General features: G+C 37.9%; 1 protein-coding gene across 1 annotated transcript; it reads left to right on the top strand.

Moving 5' to 3' along the window:
- The first annotated feature begins 10,705 nt into the window (after positions 1-10,705).
- LOC127781353 (acyl-[acyl-carrier-protein] desaturase 7, chloroplastic) lies at positions 10,706-12,243 on the top strand. The gene is made up of 2 exons (XM_052308300.1): positions 10,706-10,921; positions 10,990-12,243. Exons 1-2 carry the CDS (start codon positions 10,818-10,820, stop codon positions 12,098-12,100), a joined length of 1,215 nt encoding a protein of 404 aa, XP_052164260.1. The 5' UTR covers positions 10,706-10,817; the 3' UTR covers positions 12,101-12,243.
- Positions 12,244-13,157: the final 914 nt, after the last annotated feature.

Raw genomic sequence — 13,157 nt, 5'->3', positions numbered from 1 at the left:
AAGTGCAATATAACTTGTACGTAAATTTTACGTAATTTTGAAACGTTAGGTTAATTTGCTCCAAATTTGTATAATTGGGAAAGGAAAAAATCACAGCGTGTACATGGGTGAAAGTATTTGGTCCTGCGACCTGTGATTCACAAAAATAATGTGTTATAGCATGATTTTTAAAGTTTATTGTATTTTTTTTCTAGAAACACGTATAAACGCAGATACCCACAACACGTGCAAAAAAAAAAGTTATTGTATTGTAGTTACATATATAAGTGTAATTACACTATAATTTGTATAGTATTTATATCTGATATAGAGAAAAATTATCGATAAAAGTATAGATAATCCCTCTTTTCTATCTTATGCTACTCTATATGTTTATTTTGAACAATATACTTTAGTGGTATAGAAAAAAAAATACTATTATCACCTTCTCGTATGATGATCACTCCAATAAATACAATCGCTGATATTTCTGGATGAGCAGTAGGCTAGTAGGTTTCAGGCGGACCATAAATAGTTGCATCTGAAAAAACCGGTTCCCTAGGTGTCCAATATGACTAGATTTTATGTGTGGATGGTTTATTTATAATGAATTAAAGAGGAGACAAATATGGTAGTTAATTATATGTATGCATGTGCGTCTTATATTATAAAATAATAAAAATAGTGATTGTGACTTATCTTCTCTTACTTTAAAGTTAGAGCCTACTAAATTCTAAAGCTTAACATGCAAAGATACCACATTATCATCCACTAACAATTACTCCCTCTATTTCAGATTATAAGACGTTTTGACTTTATTCAAAGTCAAACTACTCTAAATTTGACTAACTCTATAGAAAAATGTAGTAATATTTACAGCACCAGCATAATTTCATTAAATCTGTAATTGAATAGATTTTTATAATATATTTTTCTTGAGTTAAAAATATTACTACTTTTTTTTCTATAAAATTGGTCAAACTTAGAGTAGTTTAACATTGACCAAAGTTAAAACGTCTTATAACTTGAAACGGATAGAGTATTACATTTAAACATCGTGCAAGCATGTTATATTATTTATAATAATTTTAAATTTACTAAATTTTATAGCTTTTCGAATGCAAGAATATTAAATCATCATCTCACATAATTCATTTCAATATGTCTCTTTATCATTTTTGATAATATCTTATGTATCTATATTGTTCATTCTAACTCCTAATTTAGTTAAAATGTGATCTCTCTTCTCTCATTAAGCTAAATCACATCAATTGTTTTGTTATTAGATGATTATCTATGATCCAAATTATCTCCCTCCTTTTCTTTTCTTATTAAGTCATATCACCTCCATTTTTTATCCCTTAGATGATTAATCTATGATCCAAACTATCTCTCTTATTTTCTTTTCTCATATAGTCACGTCAACTTACTTTTACATTTCAATCATCATTTTATATACTATTTAAATTTAAATTATCATAAACCACATCAACTTACGTGAGTGTGTGTGTATACACATACATACAGAACACTCATATGAGGCACCATGGTGCCGGTGCCCGGGCACCATAGTATGAAATACACAAATTCGCCCAAATTTTTTAAATTTTTTAAATTGTGAGCATATACCTAGTTATAAGTATTCGATTCATACCTATACCTAGCAACAAAACAACTCAAATTTAACTTTATTTCACAATCCAATATTACATACCTAACTAATTATATGTTTGGATGCTATATACCTAGAATTAAAATCTAACAAAAACATGTTTAAATTCAGTTCAAACTTGTTTTGAACTAGTTAGTAAATGTTATACCTAAACATTTAAAAAAATTTCATACTCATTCAAATTGAGTATATACTCAATTTGAATCATGGAGCCCGAGCACTATGAAGCACCAAACAAATTTACCATACATACATACATACATACATACATACATACATACATACATACATATACATGGGAGCGTATCCTATGCACACAGGCCCTCGCGTGTACACACCGTGTACACCAACTAAAAATTATCACAAAAAATTCTAGGAAAATTCATACATGTACTTTCAATAGTATTACATCTACGTGCAAAGTCGCATCTTCAAATTCATTCTACATAGAGAATAACAAAAAAGATAAAATTCTGACAAAATTGCAACCTTAAAACTGTCAGATTTTTTGTTTTTTTTGTTACGGCTAAAATATAATGAATTTGATGTTAAGATTTTAATCCTAGGTGTAATACAAATTTAATATATATATATATATATATATATATATATATATATATATATATATATATATATATATATATATATATATATATATTACTCATTATTTTTACTTAGTACTACTAAATTTCTACCGCAACGCGTGGAGTAGTATTTTTGGATGGAGGAGTATCGTAGTGGAGTACTATTTTTCATTGAAATCATTCAAGGTCCAATCAGGATCTCGAAATTAATTCTTCATGCCCATGAAGACATCAGCTGGCATCAATGTGACAACGTGCCCATTGCAGCTGGCGTACTACCCATGCTTGTACATTAGGATCGAAGATTAGGCTGCAGAATTGATGAATGTACAGGTCAAACAACTCAACTAGTGGCTGTACAAGTATTAATTAAAAATCTTATTCACACACACGAGCTAGCTTCACAACTTGTAACCACTTTATTTATTTATTTTTTTATTCACAATAATCACGATTCCACGTTTTAGACTGCATAATATATTACTTCTAACTCTCCCTCCATTTCATATTAATTTATTACCTCCGTAAATAAAAGGAATCCTTTGCATTTTGGATGTACGAAAAGTACTATCTAGTATTATTTTAGCAAATCTCACATAAAAAAAAGGAGCAGTGTCAAATTACATCGTTAAGTACCCACATGAAGTACATCACGTTTTTTTTCAAACTAGCCGTTAACTTTGATTAACACAGTTGTACATGCACCGGTGGGGAAGTGTTTTTTAGTCCTGGTTCGTAATCCTTTGTATTCCCGGTTTTCCAACCGGGACTACAATCCGAGATTAAAGATCACTATCTTTAGTCCCGGTGAATTAACCGGGAGTAAAAATAGATTTTTAGTCCTAATTGCTGTTACCAACCGGGACTAAAGATAAAGCCTTTTTATTCCCGGTTGGTAACACAAACCGGGACTAAAGATAGAGCTAGTCTAGCTAGATCCGGTTGCTCCATTATTTTTTTTCTTCATTGTTTTTAATATATTGATTTCACTCACTCCCCATCCCAAAATCCCAAATAAATTATCCCCAAATCCTCAAATCCCCAAATCGATCATATCCAAATACATCACAAAATCTTAAAAAAAAATTGCATCACAACTTCTTCAAAATTCATCACATATTCACATCACACACAAATCAAAAAAAAATTGCATCACAACTTCTACAAAATTCATCACATATTCACATCATACACAAATCAAATATACAGATCCGAATCACAAATTCTCAAAAAAAGGAAAAAAAGCCCGCTGTGGCTACCGCTGCCGCGCCGCCCGCCACGAGGCCGCCCGGCCCTCCGCCCGTTGCCGCGCCGCCCACCATCACGCTGCCGTACCGCCACGCCGCTGCGAGGCCGCGAGGCCACCGGCCGCCCGGCCCTTCGCACTGCAGATCATAAGTGGGGATGATGGGGGAGGGGGGAAGGAGGAGAGGAGTTAAAGGAGAGGAGGAGGAGGAAGAGGAAGAGATAAGGTCAGGGAGAAGGAGATAGAATTTATTAACTGATCCCGTCTCCTCCTCCTCGATCTCGTGCACGCCTCGTACTCTCCGCCGCGCATGCTGATCTTTTATTTCGGTTGGTGTTACCAGCCGGGACTAAAAATAGATCTTTAGTCCCGGTTGGTTAAGATAATAGGGATCTTTTTTTCCGGTTGGTGTTACTAACCGGGACTAGAAATAGATCTGGACTAAAGGTAAAAAAGTAGCTCTAACCTTTTGAATCTTTAGTCCTGGTTTTTATTGTAACCGGGACTATTGTGGATTTTAACCAACCGACCAAAGATGGTTTCTCCATCAATGATGGCTACATTTGACAAAGTACAAAAATATTAGTGATTAATGCGCCCAAATCGTTTGTATTGCCATCTCTACTGGAAATTTGGAACAGTAACTAACAATACTTAATTTGCTAGACAACTAGACATCCTTGTCGGAGCCTTCTTGACTAATAGTTTATTCGTAAACAACTCCATATGCATATCAGTCTGCAACTACTCAAATAATACACCTTTTCACACAAAGCAGTGTTTAAGTTAGTGTTGCTCCAACGTACTCCCTCCTCCGTCCCATAAAAAACCAACATAGTATCCGATGTGACATATCCTAATACTACGAATCTAAACATATACTAGAATATGTTATATCAGATCCGATACTAGATTCGTTTTTTATGGGATGGAGGGAGTAATAAACTAGTAGGCCCTCTCCCTTCCATCCAATATATAACCCTGTTTGTGAAGCTTAAGATTCTAAACATAGCTTGTAAGTATGTAGCTATAGTTATTAACAATTTGGAAAAACTGAGCTTCAACTTTTAGTTTCGAGTTTATTCTCAATAGTATAACTACAGTTCTTGAAATTTAGGCAATAATCTAAACTGTTTGCAGGAGCGGGCCCATAATTTAGTTGTGTATTAAAAAATGTGGTAGGGTAATTTAAAAAAAACCCTAATATTTAGCAGTTATAATACCACAAAGTACTGATGGTATAATAATATATAGCATGCATATTATGTGTTGAATGTAGCATCTTTTTTATATTTTTCGTATACATACGCATTACACATTGTATATACATATTACTTTTACTAAAAATTATGGATATTCATATGGATACCTATGAATTGAGCCGGGCCTGCCACTGATTATTTGGGAAGATGAAAATTCTGAAATAAGTTGTAGGACCCCAGCTTATTCGTGGAATAAGCCAAACAATATATTTGCAAATAAAAAATAATTTATAAATAAAAATTTTATATATGTGTTCTTAGCGATCTAAAAGCAATGTTTGAAAAATAAATTTTGATGAAAAAACTCTAAATTCAAGGTTGAAAATTTAAATTTTGGCTAAAAAACATAATCATAAGCGAAAAGATAAGACCAGTAGTTTTCAGATACCTCCTGCAAACACAACCTAGGCAAAGCTTCTTGTTGTCTCCAACCATGCTAATGGTGCTTTCGGCGCTTTCCTTCACTCTCTCTCTCTCTCTCTCAAATCACGGGGTTCCACATCTTTAATGCCACATATTGTGGTCTTTGATCTGTACTGCCACGGCCATACTCAAGGACCCCCCCAGCTAGAATATCTGATCAATGAGGATCAGCATCAAAATAATATCACCTTCGCCTCCATAATGTGGGCACGGTTTCTGTAGCAATAATTTTATGCGACTAGATCTTCCTGTTTGTCATCTCTGTGCCAAGATTTGTTTGTCACAGGTAGATAAGTCATGGGGACTGAATAATAATTAATTTTTTTTTAAAAAAGATGGCATGCATGTTTTACGTTCTCAAGTCAACCTCTAGAGATTCTACTCACGTGATTATACCGTGAAAACATTATTAAACATCTGTCACGAAAGATTTAGCTCCTCTTTAAAAAAGATACAGACTTGTAAATTATATATACTATTTCTTTAGAAAGTAAATAATTTTATGAGTAAACAACATAAAAGGCAAACTACTAACTTTGTTCTTTTTTGTTATTTTTTCTAATAATATATTTATAGAAATCGTTGAAAATGTAACTATATGAAGCATTTTTAATGAAAAATCTACTCATATATCATTTTTACATATCAAACCATAATATATATGTTTTGGCATATATGTATGGTTTACATTATTCTCATTCATCCTACATGTATACATGAGAATATCTCTACCATCTTTAAATTCAGAGTTGTGCTCCTTCCATCTGCTCCTCCCACCGTGCGTAGCACTTTCGTACGTTTCGCACAAGTAACCACTGAATCCAATATTTTATCCTCGATCACTCTCCTAGTATATCTCTAATTATATGGTTCTGACCTATTACAACATATAAACATATTACTATTCATATCTAAAAGAATGAAACCATACCCTTACGTACACTTAGGCATTGAATTCCAGAAAATAAGAACATTTATTTTTAATTTCTCCAAATATAGAAAGATTTTCATAAGTCCCATTGTGTCCTGAATAAAAATCTGGTAAGAGAGCCACCATTCGATAAAATCTAGGGCTTACATTTTCGATGAAAACCAATCAAAAAACAATGAAATTTTGATATTTCGATCGATGCGGGACGAAATTAGATTCTAACTGAAATTTTCGAATAGTTTTCAATAGTTCAAATTTGAAATAGTAAAATTTAACCCAAATTTGTCAAATTGAAAAATATGGATAAATTTCTCCTCAGGCTCTCCATCCCATCCCTGCATCCCATTACTCCTCAGGGAAGAGCAGTAACATGGATAAATTTTTTTAAAGGAACACAGATATTTTTGAGATGCCATGTAAATGATCATAGCATTTCTTTTAGGACCCACACAAAATTCTGTTTCAGCGTGCAGTTACTCCTCTATGACACCCTATCCACCTCTCTGCCATTTCTTCTTCAGCAGACCAATGAACATGTATCTCTCTTTCTCTCTCTCCCAATGTACACAGAAATGACTCAGAACAACATTAAACTGAACATGCATTGGCCGATATTTTTCATGAGATAGCATTGAACATGCAGTCGCCGATATTTTCACGAGCATTCAGGTGGCATGCATAGCTGCTCACACAACTGTTTCCCTAAAATTAAGCTGTGATTTTATTGCCCCTGCCTGCCTGCCTGCTGCTGCTGCTGTGTTTCTGCAGCCCTGCGCCTGCGTATCAAAGTACTCCCTTGGTTCCTAAATTGAGAAAAATCACGTCTAACAATGCTGCTACCAGCAGTAGCGGATCCAGGAATAAAAAAAATTAAGGGGGCTCATTTACACAGTTTCTTCAATCTCTAACCATTTAGGGACTTTTAGTTTATCATTCATGGTGAAAAAATTAAAAAGGGTGCTTCGGGGATATCCATAGGTCTTGTGGGTGTAGGGGGGACTTGAGTCTCCCTGCACCCACGTTGGATCCGCCCCTGGCTACTAGTAAATACTAAATATATATAATGATTGAATGAATTGAAAATATAGTACTAGAGTCCATTTTATTCATTTATATTTATGGACGGTGGGAGTCAGCAACTATACTCCATGCATTATATCCCGAAATAAACAAATCCAGGATGAGATGAGAGATAATCTAGTACAACGAGTGTTCAGATTTATTGTAATGATTATATAACATTATATTTTAGATTTGTTTATTTTGATTTATTTAGATTCGTTGTATTAGGTTATATCCTATATTTGTTTTAGATTTATTTATTTTGGAGTACGTCTATGCGACATGTTCTACTGAAGCTACATCCACCGGTTGATTGCAAATTCATTGCCTTGCAGTAGCTGGCCGGGCCTGAATGACTGCTACATGCTGTATTGCTGTCAGAGAATTCATTGCCAAACAAACTCGTCAGATGTGTCTGTAGTAAACTTACGATGTGTTTGGTTAATTTTGTGGTAATCTAAGGGCACGTCTCGAGCAACTGGTCTAAATATCGTCACTTTTGACTGCACATGTAGCATTTATGACTGATTTTTTTGGTAGTAACACATGGCTAAACAGAGATAGGCCGGGGAACCAATATCTCTGAAGGACCAAGATTCAGTTGGAACAGTGTCAATTATTCGGGAAAAAAAAGGAAGATTTATTACGTTTAGCAGCTATACGATCATTCAGATATGGAAAGTACAACTCAACAATTCATGTAAATTAACGCTAAATTTCGGCCACGAAAAATATATATGGCGTGCCACGCTTTCTAAGGAAAAAAAAAGTTTGTCATGTTTGCAACTCTCTACGAGCCTGCAAATTATGCTCATTGTGAAGCAAGCTCAGAATTTTGATGTGGTAACTCTTATAACCTCATCTCACATCCTATGGGGAAGGATTTATCTTCTGATCAATGAACTCTTTTGTCCCTTGCAAACAAAAAAAAAATTCTCTATCACTTATTTATGCTATCTTTAGAATTGCATTCCGAAACTCAAGGATACTACAATGATATCTCTGACTTTAAAGGATTTTATCGATAAATTGTCAAAATCCATTTTGAGACTGAGGTAGTATATGATTCTTTAATGTATCATTGATTTATACTTCCTTAAAAGGACTCTAATGATGTTGGCAGTGAATCTGCCAGCCCACATGTTACTATTACAGTTTTTAAATATTATCTCTTAAACTTATTAATATGACATACTCTCTTCATGCTAAAATATAAGGCACGACTAACGTGTTGAAAGTGGATGAATTGATTGGAGCAAGAGAGATTGAGCGAGAGAGAGAATTGAACACAATAGAGCGAATGGATGATTTTCTCATTGATCAAGAATACATTTATACAATGTGAAGCGGTGCCAACCGCAGGGGACGCGATGTTTGGGAACATCGCATCGGTTGTCGAGAGGGACGCCAAAGGGAGAGAGAGGGGCGATCTCCTCTTCTCTACCGGTTAGATTAGCAACCGTTGGTCCTATTTCCTTGGGTGGATGAGATCACCCGTAGTTTCTTAATAGTTTTATAATATAAGGCGTGTATACATGCATGGAATTAATTAGTACTTTCCTCTTTCTTAAATTCGGTTTTTAAATATCCTCCACCCTCAACATCTCCAATTCCATTGGATGCATACATTGTATCTATTGAGTGATTGAAACAAGTAAGTGGTAATAATTATTTCTTAATCCTTATGTTAATGATGTTTGTGCCTTATATTTTAGGATATATTGAATAATAATTAAATCCAAATGGACAACTACATATAAAATTAAACAAAAGTGAGTATTCTCTATAATAAAAAGGTAGGAAACATATTTTAGGAAAAGATATGATTTTATTTATTTTAGATAATAATATGATTTTTTTAGCCACAACAAAGCACAAGCATTTAGCTAGTTTCACTTAAAAGTCTTCTCAGTATCCATTATAAAAAAAGTATTGTTGGGTATCAGGGATGAATCACGAGTAACAACGTACATCAAAGAGTATCTCTTAATTAAATCTAAAAATATACCGTACATTCAATTTTTTTCAGGAATATTTAGGATGCAATTTTTTTTTGCAGAAATATATCGTCGATCTCGCATAACCGTGGCACGAAAATGATGTGGGCGTGACATCATGGGCGGTATCGCACTGGGAAAGTGCAAGACCGTGCGCTATCTCATGGAACGGAAGAGCGAAACCGAATGGTCTCATTGAACCAGAGAGCGATACTGGATTTCAAAATGGTTAATTAGTTATTAATTATTGATTAATTAATAATCACTAATCAAGATAATTAATCACTATTTATTATTAGTTAATAGTTAATTAGGTAATTAATCACTAATCAAATGAAGCCGTTGGGACGGTGTCGCTGATTGGTTACCGTTCGGTCTCCCTCTTCCATTCCACGAGATCGCGTGGTCTCATGCCGTTGCCGCGCGGTCTCGCACTTTCTTCGCGCGATATCGCCCACGACATCATGCTTTTTTGCGCAACGGTTACGCGAGATTGACAATATATTTCTTAAAAAAAATTTACATCCCGAATATTTCAAAAAAAATTGAATGAACAGTATATTTTTAAATTTAATTCGAGTATCTCTAAGGTACTACAATTAGACCTCAAGATATCATGCATGTAAGCTATTTCTATCCATCATCGATATCATATAAAAATGTAGGAGTATCATTGAGTATCATGGGCGAATCACGAGTATCAACATTATGTTTCTATATGGTGCTTGATTAATACAGCTTTTCAATTTTAAGCTGGGTGATAATCTATACCGTTTTGCACCTGGTTGGTTCAACGTGGCATGGTTTTTTTTCCCTAGCTAAAAGTTATTTTTGGTTGCTTAATTAATTGAGTCATGCACATGTCTCTTTAATTTGGCTTATAGTACACACTAAATAAATAAAAAGCTCGAATAAGACGTACGCCAAGGATTTGACCCGGTTGATTAATTTGGGGGACAGGCATATATAACCCATGACGTCGATGCTACTAATAGTTAACCTTCTTGGAAAACCTTAATTTGGATGGTAACCTTAACCCCACGTTTCCAAATGTTAGCCGAGCATCCTAGCTCCCGAAACGGAAGAAAAATATAACCTGAACTTTCAACTCTAGAATTCCCTACCTAAAAAATTGCAGCTTTACTTTAAAATTTCATTGCTAAAATAGTGTAGTTTTAGAGTAGTCGACGGTACGTATACTTTTCCAATATTATTGTATTTTTTCCTCATTTTTGGTAATTGAATAAATACTTTCTTCTGTTCCTTAAGGAAGGGCATAATATTCTTTTAACATATTTGTAATCTAAATTTGATTTAGTTAATACTATACTTATTTAAGGTACAGATTCTGCATGCAAAAACGGTCATCGCACGATACCGCGAGCCAGGCATGCAGTCAGCTAGCTAGCAGCCACCAACCAATTAAAACATTTTAATTAAGCAACAGTATATATAATTAATTAATTAATCAAATTAACACAAGCTCTACACACATCGATCGTAGTATATATATACCCACACGTACATCTGCAAGGGTAGCTCGCTAAGCAGTCGCATCCACTCATATTCCAAGCCTTCTCGCCGCCGCCGCCGCCGCCGCCGCCGTCGCCATCGCCGTCGTCTTCCTCCCTCCTCCGATCAGATCCACGTACTGCTCGATCATGGCGGCATCGGCAACGACCTCCACCTTAGCAGTAACCATGTTTGGGTATCCAAACCGCAACTGTCACCTCAAGCCGCCGGCAACTGCCACTCTCCGATTCTGGTAAGCTTTTAACCGCCACTGGTCGCTGAGCTCTCTGTACGTGTGCTGACGTGGCAGTGTCGGTGCAGGCGGAGCGCGGCGGCGGCGGTGGTGGCGACGTCACGGCGGGAGGCGGAGGCGGAGGAGGCGGACGAGGTGAGGAGGTGCCTGGCGCCGGCGAGGCTGGAGGTGCTGGAGCAGATGGAGCCGTGGGTGGAGGCGCACGTGCTGCCGCTGCTGAAGCCGGCGGAGGAGGCGTGGCAGCCGGCGGACCTGGTGCCCGACGCGGCGGCGCTCGGCGCCGACGGGTTCCACGCGGCGTGCGTCGAGCTCCGGGGGCGCGCCGCCGGCGTGCCCAACGCGCACCTGGTGTGCCTGGTGGGGAACATGGTGACGGAGGAGGCGCTCCCCACGTACCAGAGCATGGCGAACCGGTTCGAGTCGGCGCGCGACGTCACCGGCGCCGACGCGACGGCGTGGGCGCGGTGGATCCGCGGGTGGTCCGCCGAGGAGAACCGCCACGGAGACGTGCTCAACCGCTACATGTACCTCTCCGGCCGCCTCGACATGCGCCAGGTGGAGCGCACGGTGCACCGGCTGATCGGCTCCGGCATGGCGATGCACGCGCCGGCGAGCCCCTACCACGGCTTCATCTACGTCGCGTTCCAGGAGCGCGCCACCGCCATCTCCCACGGCAACACGGCGCGCAACGTCCGCGCCCACGGCGACGACGCGCTCGCCCGCATATGCGGCGCCATCGCCGCCGACGAGAAGCGTCATGAGGCCGCCTACACCCGCGTCGTCGAGAGGCTCCTCGAGGCCGACCCGGACACCACCGTGCGCGCGCTGGCGTACATGATGCGCCGCCGGATCACCATGCCCGCCGCGCTCATGGACGACGGCCGCGACGCCGACCTGTTCGCCCACTACGCCGCGGCGGCGCAGCAGGCCGGGACGTACACCGCGTCGGACTACCGGGGAATCCTCGAGCACCTGATACGGCGGTGGCGCGTGGCGGAGCTGGAGGCGGGGCTCTCCGGCGAGGGGCGGCGCGCGCGGGACTACGTGTGCGCGCTGCCGCAGAAGATCCGGAGGATGGAGGAGAAGGCCCATGATAGAGCGGCCCAGATGAGGAAAAGGCCCACGGCCATTCCATTTAGCTGGATCTTTGATAAGCCCGTGGATCTCATGCTGCCCTAATTAATTACTTTGTTTTGTGCTAATTATATGGTGGGTATTGAGCTTCTGGTTGTAGTGGTTTGGTGTGTGTTACCCAAAGCTGTGTTCATTGTATTTATCTACCTCAAACTAAATAAAATCAAATGATGTAATGTTCCTAGTAAGGTTGTTCATCTACTGTTTTTTTTTTTAAAGTTTGATGAAATCGTGCTCCAAATGTTCACAACTGTATTTATCTATATGGATTGTTAGCAATCTTACATGGATGCTAACCATAGTACTTGTGTTGCTGTAGTTTTATTGGTGCCTTCGAGGACAGTTTAATTATTACCTTCGTCCCATAATATTAGTTTTTAGGTAGCATTCACTATCAATAAATTGTATAGCGCTTCTGTAAGTACATGAATTACATACATACTAACTTAATATTTGAATGGCAAAATAGCCACAGTTGGAGCAAATGGTGAAGTCGTGGATGGGTGCATTACTTTACCCATCAGTATTTACTCAAAAACACTATATACACACGTAAATGGGTTTTCAATCGGAATTGTAAGCATGTGTTAGCGTACGTACTCACGGGTGAGTGAGTGTGGTGTGCATGTGTAGAAGTGTGCCCACGTATGTGCTTACCGTGTAATAAAAAAATCTCTTAAAATGTGAAATAATAAACAGTTCGGTGTGGAAGAAAATATATAGTAATGTTTAATTAATTTAAATTAAGCTCATGGTATACATGAACTAAGAGTGGATGCAAGTTGCTTATTCCGTACCTGGGCCCAAACTATCCATGCAAGCAGAAAAAAAACTACCCGTGCAAGCAAAACCAATCTATAATGTTATCGAAGATTATACCTGACAACGATATTAGTAGAGTATTAGGATCATTGATATTAAAGTATACACGAGGTTATAGTAAGAAGAAAAGGGACAAGGGATCATTCGTTGAGATTTTTTCTTTAAAAAAAGCTATTTTTATAATCAGATATTTTAAACTGTATTGCTTTTTCTTTTGTCCATATCTCAGAAACATACTAAAAGTAATAATTACATATTTAGTCACTGAAAAATTTGATGG

The sequence above is a fragment of the Oryza glaberrima genome, chromosome 8 (genome assembly GCF_000147395.1).
Source record: "Oryza glaberrima chromosome 8, OglaRS2, whole genome shotgun sequence".
NCBI lineage: Eukaryota > Viridiplantae > Streptophyta > Magnoliopsida > Poales > Poaceae > Oryza > Oryza glaberrima.
This window is presented reverse-complemented; position numbering and strand designations above follow the sequence as displayed.